This window comes from Myotis nattereri, assembly GCF_964212035.1.
Source record: "Myotis nattereri genome assembly, chromosome: 1".
Lineage (NCBI taxonomy): Eukaryota > Metazoa > Chordata > Mammalia > Chiroptera > Vespertilionidae > Myotis > Myotis nattereri.
Genome location: NC_138075.1, coordinates 75,226,379 through 75,242,253, shown reverse-complemented (window position 1 = coordinate 75,242,253; position 15,875 = coordinate 75,226,379). Strand labels below are relative to the sequence as shown.

Here is a 15,875-nt window from a genome sequence, read left to right as displayed (position 1 = left end):
AAACTGGATATAGTAAGAGTTTCCACGCTCTCATTAATAACTACATTATTAAGTCAGGAAAGTAGGAGAAATATTTAAATATATAAGGCTGAGAATTTTCAGTGCATTTAATATATTAAGGTACTCATATAATTTTCATATGAAAATAAGTAATTTAACTTTAAAAAGATGAAGTTGTTTTGGAAGCATATATCTGTTTCTAATTTATGAATTGAAACTTAGAATATTTTTAATGCAATTATTACTACTAGTATTAATACAATAAGTCAAACTGATTATTTTGGAACAGTATTCTTAAATTTGCATTGGGAAACCTGGAGAGTTCATGAATCTTACCCAGAAAATATTTTTACTGCTTTATATAAACCATCTAACTTAATTCTCACAGACAAAGAAGCAAGTCTCTGAGAGGCTACTGAGGAATGATCAAGATCACAGAGCAAGTCAAGAATACTTTAACCGTTAGCCCTTTTGCCACAGTTCAGTTTTAAGATTTCTGGAATATTGTTCTCTGACAAATTAAAAAAAAAATATTTATCAATATTGATAGAACAATTTGAATATGTAAAGTATATGAGGGTGAAACCATATATTTTTCCAAATGGGAAAAAGGGAGGTCGCCTAGATGAAAAGTGCCATAGGACATATTTGCAGAACTTGAAATGTGCTCTAAATTGAAAAGTCAATTTTGAAATGAGTCCTCTTTCAGTTGGCTCTGGTGTCACTTTGACATGCTGCCATCAATGTGGGTTTTTTGTTTGCTTTGTTTTGTTTTTAGCATCTTATATTCTGGTACTACAAGATACCCAACACTCATCTTATACATTTCCTGGCCCAGTCCTAAAACTTTTTTTTTCCTTAATCAATAAAAATAAATGTATTTGAGCTGCATGAGGAAAATTGAAAGAGGGATTTCTTCTTTTTTTAAATGTTTCTATGAGATTATGAAGTAACAAGGTTGAGAATAACTCTCATATGTTATGTATATACCACTTGGTCATCAGTAGTTTTATGGAATTAGAAATTAATTTATCATTTAAATATTAATAGATAAAAATAGTACTTATCAATACTGACAAAACACTTTGAAAGTAGGCAAGTGAAATGAGAATGAAACTGGATTTTTCTGTAGCTGAGAAGATTGGGAATTCACTTAAATGAAAAATCATTTATCACCCTCGTAAACTAAGTGAGTCTTCTGAAATCATGTTAAACTGTTATTTAAATCCAGTGCTCAACAATAATGGATTCAATATAATTGCTTTTTTCTTTTGGTTTAACAGAAACTGTTGCGATTTCCACCTTTATTTAACTTTTTTATTTATCTGGTTTATTAAGTAGAGCACATTAACTCAGTGTAATCTCCCTTTATAAATATTGATTATGTAACATTCAGAACAGGAAATTATAGTGTGGGTATGTGATGAATATAAACCAACATGTACTAATGCTAGTCAAAACCAAGAAATTGTCCATTTGAATTGATATCTCATAGCAATTGTTAAGTGATTCCAAAAAGAAAAAATTGTTACTGAGATAGTTATTAGTTGGATTTTAGGCAATAATCAATACTCTAGTAAAGTATTAACTAATATCATAACTCCTTATTATGTACTTATAGAAGTGTCACATTTTCTATTCCATTTTGTCATTTTAGAGCAAAGTCTGTACATCAATGGAGGGGTTCAACCATTCCAGAGTGTCTGAATTTGTGTTACTTGGACTTACTGATTCTCCTGAGCTCCAGATTTTCTTCAATGTGATATTTTTCGTTTTCTATTTAATGACCATGTTGGGTAACTGCCTGATTTTGTTCACGATCCTGTCCACCCCACACCTTCACTCCCCCATGTACTTCCTACTCAGCAATTTGTCTCTCATTGACATGTGCCTGTCCTCTTTTGCCACTCCAAAGATGATCATGGACTTCTTTGCTCAACGCAAGACCATCTCCTTTGAGGGTTGCATTTCTCAGATCTTCTTATTGCACCTCTTCACTGGGACTGAGATTGTGCTGCTGATCTCCATGTCTTTTGACAGGTACATTGCCATATGCAAACCTCTCCATTATTCAACTATTATAAGCCAAAGGGTATGTGTTGGGCTTGTGGTAACTTCTTGGATGGTGGGCTTCCTGCATACAATGAGCCAGTTAGCTTTTATTCTCTATTTACCCTTCTGTGGCCCCAATGTTATAGATAGTTTCTTCTGTGACCTTCCTTTGGTCATCCAGCTGTCTTGTATAGATATATATGTCCTTGGGGTTTTCATGATCTCAACCAGTGGTGTGATTGCTCTTATAAGTTTTCTGCTTTTGCTCACCTCATACATTATTGTTCTTGTTACTATCAAGGACCACTCTTCCATAGGATCATCTAAGGCTTTTTCTACCTGCACTGCACATTTCATTGTTGTGTTAATGTTCTTTGGGCCCTGCATCTTCATCTACGTGTGGCCTTTCACAAACTTCCTAGTGGACAAAGTTCTCTCTGTTTTCTATACCATCTTCACCCCTTTTTTGAATCCACTTATCTATACTCTGAGAAATCAGGAAGTGAAAACAGCTGTGATGAAGAAACTAAGTAATCAATATTTATATCTTGGGAAAAGGACCCCAAGATATCCAGTGCAGTGAACAGAGACCTCCTGTCTGAGGTTTCGTATCCTGAGTTCTGTCCTTAGTGCAACAGAAAAATTAAACTCAGTAGCTGCCTTTTAAGTTATTTAGTTTAAATTCATGAAAATAAAATGCCAAGGTTGAAAATATAAAATATCTTGCTTAAAAGTCAGTGCAGTGTTTATAATCCTTTTAACATTATGAATCCATTTAAAAATCTGTCAAAAATCTATTTTTTTTTCCATAGAAAAATGTGCTCATCAAATTTGTGAACATGAATTCAGGTTTTATAGATTGAACCCTATAAACATACTTAGATTAAGACTACTTAGAGAAGGCTGAGATAAAATATTCTTCACTAGTATTCTAACTCAGAACATATCACTCAGCTGCATAACCTTGTGGTACTCTGATGGTATCCACATGTAGAGCTTTAACTTAGAGTTTTGGGCATAATAAGTTGTTGTTTTTTTTCCATAGAAGTAGAATATTTTCATGAAAAAAATTGACATCATAAACATTATTTTGAATATTGTTGAACAATCTTGATTTAATGGGTCTAATTGTTTTAGCTCTGAGTCAACTTTGAACAAAAGAGAACAGTTTGGAGGTCCTGAAATTTAACAATATGGTTTCTTAATAGGCATATAATTATCACACTTGATAATTGATATAGCAGATAATTAATCAAACTTTTAAAAGTTTAAGCCATTAATACCTGGATGAATATCATAGATATGATGAATTAATTTAATTCTAAGATAAAACATTTGGAAAATTATTAACTGTTAAATTTGTGACATTTTCATCTCAAATAAAATATTCAAAAGTATTATTAGTCTTAGTATGAGTTTTGGGTCTTATTTTCAATATAACATAACCTGTGGAAGAAAATAATTTTTAAAAAAATATATATTTTATTGATTTTTTACAGAGAGGAAGGGATAGGGATAGAGCGTTAGAAACATCAATGAGAGAGAAACATCAATCAGCTGCCTCCTGCACACCCCCTACTGGGGATGTGCCTGCAACCAAGGTACATACCTTTGACCAGAATCGAACCTGGGACCCTTGATTCCGCAGGCTGATGCTCTATCCACTGAGCCAAACAAGTTAGGGCAAGGAAGAAAATAATTTAACAAATATAGAGTAGAATTCTCCCCAACTTGGTTTATTAATATGTTAAACACATTTTTATTACGAGACAGTGTTTGGAAATCAGTTGACCAACCCATTTCCCTAACAGCTAAAGAACCTGAAGTCCTGAGATTTTATAGAGCTAGCTCAAAGCTGAATCACTGTAAGGGGCAAAGATCAATGCTCCAAACATACATGGACCTCAGAATTAAATCCTGGATCTGCCATTTCCTAATTGTGTTATTCTGGAAGATTCTCTTTACCTCATTTTCCCCTTTTAATAGCTAATAGAAGGATAATAAAAGTGGATTAATTTTTTGATGTAACTATTTTATATAAAGTGGACAGAATGGATTCTAAAAATATCATTAGCTTTTCCCTTCCAATCCCCATGGACTTTGACACAAAATGCATCTGATTTTTAAGTAGTATGCCTTTGAAGAATAATTGCACTCAGGCCAATCCACAAGCACACAAAATTTGATATTTTAGTTTTAGCATGTCTTTAAGACTGTAGCTTATTAAGACATATGGCAGAAAAATAAATAGAACACTTTTCAGTTTTCCATTGCTAGCATGGAGGTGTGGGACTATATTAAATTGCCTGAAATTTTGAGATTCTATGAATAACAACACTGATAGTTTGTATCTTCTTGAATTGACTGAAGTATATGAAAAGAATGCAGGAAAGAGCCTGTCATCATGGATTCAGACACTTTGTAAGTACTTTGAGGAAAACACAAGCCTCTCTATTGCAAAATCAGAAATGGCATTCATAGTTTTTTACATTTTTTTCAAACTTTAAGGTCTCTATGTGTTTTAGGTCAAATAACCTCCAAGCCAAATATTTAATATCTTTGGTTAAATAATATGCAGAAGTTTATGCAGAAATGTAATGTTACATATAAAACCACATTTGAAATTTGAAATACTAGTTCATTTTTAATCAAATCATAAGCTGTTCCTTCTTGCTTCAAAGTCAGAAGAATGCAAAAAGGTAAGTTAGAAATGGACTTTTGCCACATTCCCATTATTCAGCAAAAATTGTCATCTTTGTTTTAAATATACACCTCACTTCTAAAATGTCAATTTTTAGTTCAATAATTATTTCTTGAGCATGTTCTTTGTTTAAGCCCTTGTTGGGTTCTGGGGTGTCATTAAAGTACAAGATTGTTCCTCTGTCTTTAAGGACACAGTTTTAGCAATCAGATAGGATCAATCTGCTGTAGGTTGCATTCCAGTGCTACACTTTCTCATTGTGCAGCCTTGAGCAAGTATTTTTAACGTTTCCAAGACTCAGTTTCTTAATCTATGAACTGTGCACATAGTATTTAACCGTTAGAGATTTTGTGAAAATTAAGCCAAAACACATGTAACAAAATAGCAGAACTTGGCACTCATTAAAGGCTTAATAAATATTAATAATATTGTAATTGTGGTAAATTTTATGTAAAAAATCATAGGGTTACTGAAATGGAAATAGATGTGCTTACTTGAACTTAAAGGGCATGGTTTTAAAATTACAATAGGATGTGTCAATTTATTTACTATTAACTAATGTTGAAATATTGAATTTCTGCCAATTATTAATTTTTTGTGTATTTCTATAGTTAATGTTGTCTTCCATATGCTTGTGTTTTTCAAAAGAAGTATTATGTTTTTGAGGTTTCTTATTCATTTTAAGTTGAAATATATTTCAAGAGTGTGTGAAAGAAAAAATAAATAAATACACAATGTTTAATAGGCCACTATTTTGTTTTGTTACAATAACATTTTAAAATAAAAGTACATAATTAAAAACTGATGTTATTCACATATTTTGTGTCTTTTGCCTATTCAAAATATAGTAATAAAATGTTTTAAATTCTTATAACTGGATTTATTAAAAGTATCAAATGGAAAATGAATAATGACAATTATCTATCATTTTATATGCAACACATTGGTAATACATTTAACTAAAGGCAGAAATACTGTTTAGATATATGAAAATGTAAAAGAACTATTATTTAAAGATATGGTGAAAGTATTGTCCAGGAAATTGTTAAAAATGGAATCATAAAATTATAGCATCAGACATTACATCTGGCTAAAATATTTCTGAAGTTCTAGGATTAACATCTAGTCCCTATCTGGGCACTTCTCAGTCGTAAAGCCCATTCCTATGTCCTCATTGCTCATTTTGATAAATATATTTCAATATAATTGGTTTTCTTTGAGCTCTTACATATTTTATTTCATGGTTTTGAACTATTATTCTAGTGAGAAAACTTTGGGCTTCACTGAACTTTCAAAGGGGTCTGTGGTACATTTGTGTGTGTGTGTGTGTGTGCACATACTTGCGATCACACTACTAAGAACTCCTGGAGTGAGAATGGGGAGTAGCCCCATGAAAGACAGATTGCCTGACCTGAATTCAGCTGTGCATCACTACTGGGTTTGTGGTTTGTAGCAGGTTAATTTATCAGCTTTGCAGGTCAATAGGCTGCAAGCTGCAACTGCCTGCATTCCCAGTATGTTTTCATTTCCCTCAAAGGTTTATAAAAAAACTAGATGCCCAGTGCGTGACATTCATGCACTGGGGGTTGGGGGTCCCTCAGCCCGACTTGTGCCCTTTTGCAGTCTGGGAGCCCTCAGGGGATGTCCGACTGCCATCTTAGGCCCGCACCTACTGGCACTGCCTTGGAAGTGGGAGAGGCTGCCTCAGAGGCAAGAGAGGCTTCCACCACCACCACTGCCACTGCACTCGCCAACCATGAGCCCGGCTTCTGGCTGAGCGGTGCTTCCCCTGTGGGAGCACACTGACCATGAGGGGGCAACTCCTGCATTGAGTGTTTGCCCCCTGGTGGTCAGTGTGCATCATAGCGACCAGTTGTCCTGCCTTTCAGTTGATTTGCATATTATCTTTATATTAAGCTAGAGGCCCAGTGCACAAAATTCATGCACGGGTCGGGGCTGTCTCTTAGTCCAGTCTGCAGGCTCTCCAATCTGGGACTGCTGGCTCCTAACTGCTCACCTGCCTGCTTGCCTGGATGCCCCTAACCCCTTCTGTCTGCCAGCCTGATTGCCCCCTAATCACTACCCTACCAGCCTGACTGACATCTAACTGCTCCCTGCCAGCCCAATCGCCCCCAAATACCCTCCCCTGCAGGCCTGATCGCCCACAAGTGCACTTCTCTGCTGTGACCTGCCTCCTCCGCACGAGGTGGCAGAGAAACCAGGACCAGCCTCCTCTGCACCATGTGGAGACACAGGACCCCCAGGCCTCACCACGCGGAGCATCCGTCAGGCCTTGCCTTTGCTGTGCGCATGGCCATCTGGTGGCAGCCATCTTGTGGCAACCATCTTTGTGGTGGCCATCTTTGTAGCAGCCATCTTGTGACGACATCGTGCATGAGGGTGTGAGGACCACCTAGGCTTTTATTAGTATAGACTAGAGGCCTGATGCACAAAATTCATACACTGGGGGGAGGTGGGGTGTCCCTCAGCCCAGCCTGCACCCTCTCCAATCTGGAACCCCTCGGGTGATGTCTGACTGATCCCACAGGGTTTGGGCCTAAACCGGCAGTCAGACATCCCTCTCACAATCCGGGACTTCTGGCTCCCAATCTGCTTGCCAGATTGCCCCTAACTGTTCCTGCCTGCCAGCCTGATCACCCTGTAACCACTCCCCTGCCAGCCTGATCGACTCCTAACTGCTCCTCTGCTGGCCGATTGCCCCCAACTGCCCTCCCCTGCCAGGCCTATTGCCCCCAACTGCCCTCCCTTGCAGGCCTGGTCACCCCCAACTGCCCTCCCCTGCAGGCCTGGTCCCCCCCAACTGCCCTCCCCTGCCAGACATCTTGTGGCGGCCATCTTGTGTGAGGCCTTGATGGTCAACTTGCATATTACCTCTTTATTATATAGGATTATTATATAGGATAGGATAAAACTAATAAAATTAGTGGGAGTTTTCACATAAAAAATAGAACTTGATTGCCCCAACCAATGTGGCTCAGTGGTTGAGTGGAGACCCATGAATTAGGAGTTCACGGTTTAATTCCTGGTCAAGGGCACATGCCCAGATTGTGGGCTCAGTCCCCAATAGGGGGCATGCAGGAGGCAGCCAATCAATGATTCTCTCTCATCATTGATGTTTCTATCTTTCTCTTCCTTTCCCTTCCTCTCTGAAATCAATAAAAATATTTTTAGAAATATAGTTTGATGGATTTTCTTAAAAACCTAAAAACAAACATAAATCCTCCAACATTGAGCCACAATTCTAAGCTGTAGCTCTTTTTCAATAAGGCGAGTACCAGATATCTCATCTCCTGTTTTCCGCCAGACCACTCCATTCATGTGTATTACCTCAAGTGTTTGTCACCCGTAATAAAGAACTTAAAATGTTTAATATACCTTTTCCATTGCCATACCTATAACTTGTCCAGGTCTAATCCCCACTTTGAGATAATCCACTCTTGCCTCCAACCTTTGACAGTTAAATTTTAACAAGCAACATTTATTGAACACTTGGGAAGGCTGATATTCCTAAAAATTATTCCTGTATGAAGATTTAAGCCAAAGTGCAGTATAAAAATCTGTTATACTTCTTTTCTTCATTTATTTATTTATTTGTTTGTTTGTTTTTAATAAAAAATTTCTAATGTTGGCACAATTACAGGTGTCTCCCCACCCCCATACCTTTGCCTACTGCCACCCACTTCTCCCTCACCCCCACCCCCAGCCTTCACCAAACTATTGTCTGTATCCATGGGATATGCATATATGTTCTTTAGCTAATCCCTTCACCTTCTTTATCCTGTCACCCCCACCCATTTCCCCTTGGGTGCTGGCCAGTCTGTTCCATGAATCCATGCTACCAGTTCCATTTTGTCAGTTTATTTTGTTCACTAGATTCCACATGTTAGATAATGTGATATTTGTCTTTCTCTGTCTGGCTTATTTTGCTTAGCATAATACCCTTCAGGTCCATCCATGCTGTTGAAAAAGGTAAGAGCTCCCTCTGACCAGAACAATCACAACTAATGTAACAGAAGCAGTAATAATAATTTTAAAAACTCTCAGAAAAAAAATTCTGGACTGGATGGCTTCATGGGTGAATTTTACCAAATACTCAAAAAAAAAAAAAAAAAAAAGAAGAAGAAGAAGAAGAAGAACTAATACCTATCCTCCTCAAACTATTCCAAAAATTTCAAGAGGAGGGAAGATTTCCAAGCTCTTTTTACAAGGTCAATTATATCCTAAGACCAAAACCAGTTAAAGACATTACAAAGAAAGAAAATTATAGGTCAATATCCCCAATGAGCATAGATACTAAAATCCTCAAAAAATATTAGCAAATCAGATCCAGCAATACATTAAAAATATCATACAACATGACCAAGTGGGATTTATTCCAGGGATGCAAGGCTGGCACAATATTTGCAAATCAATAAATGTGATATGTCACATAAACAAAATGAAAGGTAAATATCACATGATCATATCAGTAAATGCAGAAAAAGTATTCTATAAAATCCAGCAAAGTGGGAATAGAGATCATACTCTTAGCAAAGTGGGAATAGAGAGATCATACCTCAACATAGTAAAGGCTATATATGAAAAACTTACAGCCAACATCATATCCAATGGGCAAAAAATAAAAACTAAAAGTGTTTCCCTTAAGACCAGGAATAAGACAGGGATATCTGCTTTCATCACTCTTATACAGCATAGTACTAGAAGTTCTAGCTATACTTCTTTTTTCTAATGTCTTTCTCCTTCTCTGTCCTGATTCTCTTTCCTTGACTGCACTTCAATAGAAATCTGCTTTTAATTGTTTGCATTTCATTATACATTGAAAAGCTATATTTGTTCTTCCAAGTGTATCTTGCATTCAGATAAGATCAGCCTCTTATTGAAGTAGCTCAGCATTAGTCAGTAAAGATGAATTGTCGTAAGTAGAATGTTCTGCCTTTGTCAAATAGATGGCTCCCAATTCTCCTCTCTCAGTAAAGATAATCCAAGAAATGGTTTTTGCCCCTTTTTACATATCAGGAACTTCTCTGTCCTTTATACACAGAATAATAAGATATTATACCCATGCTTACAGAGATTATACCTAATAAGAAGAAAGCTAATAAAATGTATCATAGTTAACATGATGTAAGTTTGCAGTAATATAAAGACTTTGGAAAACACATGTCCAAATGTGCCTACAGAAGTCGAAGAAATCTTCTCAAAGTGCTGAGTCTGAGACTGGAAAGACCAAGTTGGGGGGAAATATGCCAGAGGGCAGGAACAGAAAAGACAAAAGCAGAGAATGATAAAAATACTAGTGAACTCAGGAGTTTCATGTCGTTTTCTCTTTCTAGAGAACAAGATGTAAAATTGGTGGTAGTGGAAAGAGACATTGTGTTGAAAGTGGCCAGGGGGTTGGATGCTAGATATATATTGCAGAGGTAATGGTGAAGCACTGAGGGCAGGCTGTAAGCAACAGGCCAACTTTTATCCAGTTCCCATTTCGAGAACTTTTTACAGACTTCTCAGAAAAAAAATTTATAAAATCCAACACCCATTTATGGTGAAAACTCTTCTTTGATGGAAGTTTTTTCTTGTTTATTTTTTCTATGGCTGATAAAATATCCTAAACATGTGGCTGCACTTTATATTGGAGTTACAGAAGAAAAGTTATCCCAGTTCTTATCTCTTTCCAATCTCTCCTGTATAATCTTTAATTAGCTCAATTGACCAGCATACTGAAACTTAGAGAGCTGACTTGCTACTGTTAGCCCAGCAATTTCTGGGAATAGGAGCCCTTTTTGCCTTTTCTCTTCTTTTTCCATCATCTTGCACATTGAAGCTATTTCCCAGAATTCTTTCTCCTTCCATACCCTGAAATGACCTTATTGGTTTATTGATGCTTGCTCCCCTGATGGTATGTGGATGAATTTTTATTGGGGGATGACATGGAAGTTGCTGGAAGCCTTTACATTAAGGTGACTGAGAATACATGGGTGGGGGGAGCAGCAGGAAGGATTACAGAAGAAACCTGGACATCCCTGGTGAAGTAAATACTGCTCAGCACTTGTCTCTCCAAGAGTGAAATATTCTGATTTTGACATTGCTCATTACACTGTTGATGAAGATGATATATGTATTATTCTCAAATATGTATTACTAAAACCTTATAATGTGACATACTTCATTTCTCTAGATCCCAGAAAAAGAAGGCCAATGTGATTGGGGAATATACAACAATGTATTACAATGTGTAGTAGGACACGAATATCAGGATTCTGCTTACCTCCTCAGCCTCCTTTTGCATTTGTCTCCCCTTGGAACACCAATTTTCCTTTTCTACCAATTTGCTGGGCTTGATTCTGTTGGGGCGTTTACACATGCTGTTTTATCTGCTTAAATTCTGACAGCAATACTCTAGAGTGTGTGGGAAGTGAAAGTGTAGAATTTTTGTAAGCAATGAAGTGACATTGTTATCAGCTCAAAATAGACTGTTTTAACAATAAGTTTTCTTTTTCTTTTTTCAAGACTTATGGAGACTACAACCAAAGGGTCTAAAGCAGATACAAGAAAAGATAAAGAGAAGAGAATCAAAGCATAACACTGCAAAGAATCCTCAATCAAAAAGAAAGACAGAAAGTGAGGAAGAGAAGAACACAATGACTACAGACAGCTTTAGTTAGGCTAATGGCTCTTGGAGGTGAAGACACAGTATCACGAAATTATGTTCAGCATCCTGAAATTGTTTGCTAAGTTTATCTTTAACGGTCAACTGTTGGGACTCAGTGTTAGGCTTCTTCTCTATGGCAATCTATCTATAATAATAAAAGTGTAATATGCAAATCGACAGAACAATTGAACAGAACGACCATCAGGATAACCTTCTGGACAACCATGCTATGACATCCACTGGCACCAGGCCAGTGAAGGCAGGTGCGATGTGATTGGTTGGGGGCCCCTGCAGAGGGAGGTCCATGACACTGGCTGGCAAAGCAATCGGTCAATTGGGGGGCTCCACGATCGCCCCAAAGAAGGAGGCCCAAGCTACCGACTAGCAGGCTGCAACGGGTGGGCAGGGCCTCCCTCATTGGGGTGATTGATTGCAGGGCTCTGGAACCCCTCTCCTGAGTTCACGAATTTCATGCAATGGGCCTCTAGTTGAAAAATAAAAGAGAATGTGCAGATGACTGAATGTCAATAGTGATTATGAGGCAGGAAGGGAGAGGACCTGATCAATAGGATAGCCCTTTACTAAAATTTTCTTAGGTTGGTGTTTATTTTGTAAGGCCAGAGAAAATTCCCCCCCTCCTCCACCCTGACTGACCTTTCCGGTAAGCTCTGGTTTAGCAAGCTCTGATCTAGTCACAGCAGAGGTATTTTATCTCTTCCTGGGATCGGTCTGTGCAAGCCAGACCACCCTGGCTCCTTAGGAAATGAGTCAACTACTAACAAAGGTCTGTCCCTGTAGGAGATGAGTTATGAGTTAACTGTTAACCCAATTCCCTGTTTTCCAGACCACCTGCGTGTGGTTTTTGCCTTTATAAACTCATGTTCTGCAATTGCTCAGGGCTCCAGTCAGCCAGCACTTCCCTTGTGTTGCTGTCTGTCTGCCTGAGAGCCCCTGCGCTGCGCTTGTAATAAAGAACCTCTTGCTTTTGCATCAAGTTTCGGTCTCCGCGTTTGACTTGGGGTCATCGCCCCCTCCGTCGGACTCACCGGGGGTCTTGGGACCTTACAATTTCAACTAGATTTTTGTCTCTGGGATTAATTTTGCACATTGCATTCCTACTTTTTAAAAAAAATTTTAATAAAATTTATTAACATTGGTTAATAAGATTATATAGGTTTCCAGTACATATTTCTGTGATATTTGATCTATATATTGCTATGTGTGCCCACCACCCAAAGCCAAATAATCTTCCATCATGCATTCCTAATGCATGAAACCTTATTTTAGAGCACATGTTAATTTTTTATATAATAGAACCCATGACCTTTATTTGCCTACATTCTAACAATGTGTATGTTAGAATGCTAAAGTGGAACACAAAATTCTTTGACATAGAAAAAAAAGCAACATTTCTTACTCTGATCAGTCAATCATATGCTATTGATCAGAATGAAATATAAACAACCCAACTTGAAAACAGCTGCCTAATATCCCATTGTATAGACGCACCATGGCTTTTTAATCCATTCATCTGCTGATGGGCACTTAGGCTGTTTCCAAATCTTACCTATTATAGGTTGCGCTGCTATGAACATAGGGGTGCGTATGGGTTGGGAAGGTGACAGGACAGATTTATAATATTCAAGAGTGATAAATAAACAAAGGATTTTAAAATTATTTTTTTCATTAACATTAATTCATCAGTTGCTCTCCCCAGTAACATTAAACTGGTTGTACTTCATCACAAGAAACATATTTAACCATATGTTTTAATAATATAAAAACGTTTTCAACTCTACCAAATTCAATAACTTTTCAAAGAATTTTAAACAAGTAATAGAGTTGCAATTTACAGTTGTATAATTCAACACACAGACTAGTGACACAATATATTAAGCAGTGTATTCATTTCTTTATGATCGTAAATATTTATCTATTATCTATTTCTTGATCTCTCACCATCTCTTCCTCTCTGTTTCTCTTGTCCTATTCCCCCTCCCCCGGTCATTTCAACATTTTACAGTAAATTGAGGATTGGAGTGTTGTGGTAACGTTTCAAAACCCAGGAAGTGGCAAAGCTACAACTCAAATTTAAGTCTATTTGGCTCCAAACTATTTTTCACTTTGCCCTTCTGCATAATACTACAGTCCATGAATCCTCAGCTGAAAGAATAATTATAGATAAAGATTCAATTTAGAGAACTGTTTTTATTGTTATAATCATCAAGATACTGTATCTCTATCTTGCTGCTCATATATTCACTTATCCATCTGTCTTTCTATCCATTTAAGCTAATGATTAAATCTTTTCAACAGTTTTTTAAAAAAATATATTTTATTGATTTTTTACAGAGAGGAAGGGAGTAGAATAGTTAGAAACGTCGATCAGCTGCCTCCTGCACACCCCCTACTGGGGTTGTGCCAGCAACCAAAGTACATGCCCTTCACTGGAATTGAACCTGGGACCCTTCAGTCTGCAGGCCGACACTCTATCCACTGAGCCAAACCCGTTAGGGCTCGTTTTAACTCTTTACAATCTATTTATTTATCATATATATACTTTGATAATGCCCCCAAATTGGATAATTAGTTTTGGTTACAGTAGTTCACTTGTTGCATTAATAATTTCTCTTATGTGTAGCTCTCAGATTGACAATGACAAAAATGCTCTTGAAGATGACCTAGGTTTTGTTTAATGGAGAGAGAAAGGGGGTACCTTCTAGGCTAGAGTCTGTCATCATACAGTTGTATGATGGCAAAGTCACTTTAATTCCTGGTTCTCAATTTCATCATCCATAAAATAAGTAGATATTATTAGATAAATGTTTTGTTTTAAAAACTCTAGTTATTAGCTATATCAAATATGTTGAAGGACCACTCTTATATGGGTTCCTTAAGTCAAATTCTGTGTTTAAACCATGGCGAAAATGGTTCAGATACTTCTGAATCTTATTATTTATGACATGGCTTTGGATTACAAAAATGATACAGTAAATGTATGGCACCAAAATAACTTGTTACTACTTTGAAAACAAATATATAGCTATATTTGTAGATGAATGACCTATTCTGCTTCGTTTTAGCATGACCTTGAAAAAGTTACTGTGTTTTTGGTTCTTATTTTCATCCTGTGTGGAATGGGGGTTTGGATGGGATGTGTTGTATATGACTCTGGGATCCTTAAAATCTTTAATATAGACTAAAAGGATTTTTCCTGGAGTTACTATACTATTTTAAAATTGTGAATGCCACTCTAGGGAATTTAGAGACTAAAGATAAATAAGGTTTTTATATTTTTATTCTAATCAAAGATGGATTACAATATATTAAATAGTAAATATTTTTACTTACCAAGAATTCTCCATTTTTTTCCAATTTTTGAACTAAAATAATTTATTCATCAGCATCTTTGTCAGCAGTAAAAAAAAATCTATCGGTACTTTAGTGTACAGGGTACTATACTAGGTGTTGGTGCTTTCACACGGGCCTCTAAGATACTATAAGAGACTGGGAAAGAATTTATTCTTTCTTAAAACATGAATATTAGGGGGAGGAATATTCAAATAAATGCTTATACTGGAAAACGTTGAATATTCTAAAAAGTGGGTCCTTGTTTAGTAAAACATTGAGTATAGGTTTGATAATTCCCTGTGGTAAATGCTATGTTATGTGAGGAACAATATTACCAGAACTCAGTGTGTGGGAAACTGTTTATTGCCTTCACTATCTGATAAGCATAGACAGAGAACCTCCCTCCCCCCCCCCCCCCCCCCGCAAGGCTGGGTGCCTTTGAAGCCCTCCCAAAGGTCGTAGCTAGGCGCCACCTCTGTTTGTCCAGACAGTGCTGGCTGAAACTACTCCCCCATTTATTATTATGTAAATCCTTGCTGATGGGCTAGTCTGCTTGTTACTCGGGGGTCACCTGCCTAAGGGCTATGCTATGGGTGCATCCCAGATCAATAAAAGCTTGGTGAGGCCTGAGCACGGAGGAAGTCCTTTGGGACTTGCCGCCTGGTCCCCAAATATTGCAAAATTATCTCGTGTCTTTTTCTCTCATTTGTTGTGCGGCTCCTCTTTCAGATACCGAACCCTACTCCACGCAGAACGTGGAGGGAGTCTTACTCGACACAGTGAATGCTGAGATTGATTAAATAAATAGTTCCACCATGAACTAATTGATTTCTTGCAATAGCACCACTTTGTTGACCAACTGAAAAAGGGGGGTAAATACTGAACAAGTATTTTGTTTTTGTGTGGAGAAATCAAGGAGTGTTACCAGTCTTCCCAGCCTTAAAGATATGGCTGCTAAGTAAGTGTCTTATGGAATTCTTGATGTCATTGTTTCTAAGGCTAGAGACATATCAATGAAGGAGAGATTGCCCAACAGAAAGTACATGGGAGAGTGTAGGTGTGGCTCTGACATAAAGGTGAACAAAATAAGGAGGTTCTCCT

General features: G+C 37.2%; 1 protein-coding gene across 1 annotated transcript; it reads left to right on the top strand.

Moving 5' to 3' along the window:
- Positions 1–1,675: 1,675 nt before the first annotated feature.
- Positions 1,676–2,635, top strand: LOC308531314 (olfactory receptor 4K2-like; the record flags this gene model as incomplete). Its single annotated transcript, XM_081108273.1, has 1 exon — positions 1,676–2,635. The coding sequence occupies one exon, from the start codon at positions 1,676–1,678 to the stop codon at positions 2,633–2,635; it is 960 nt and encodes a 319-aa protein (XP_080964399.1).
- Between the last annotated feature and the right edge of the window lie 13,240 nt (positions 2,636–15,875).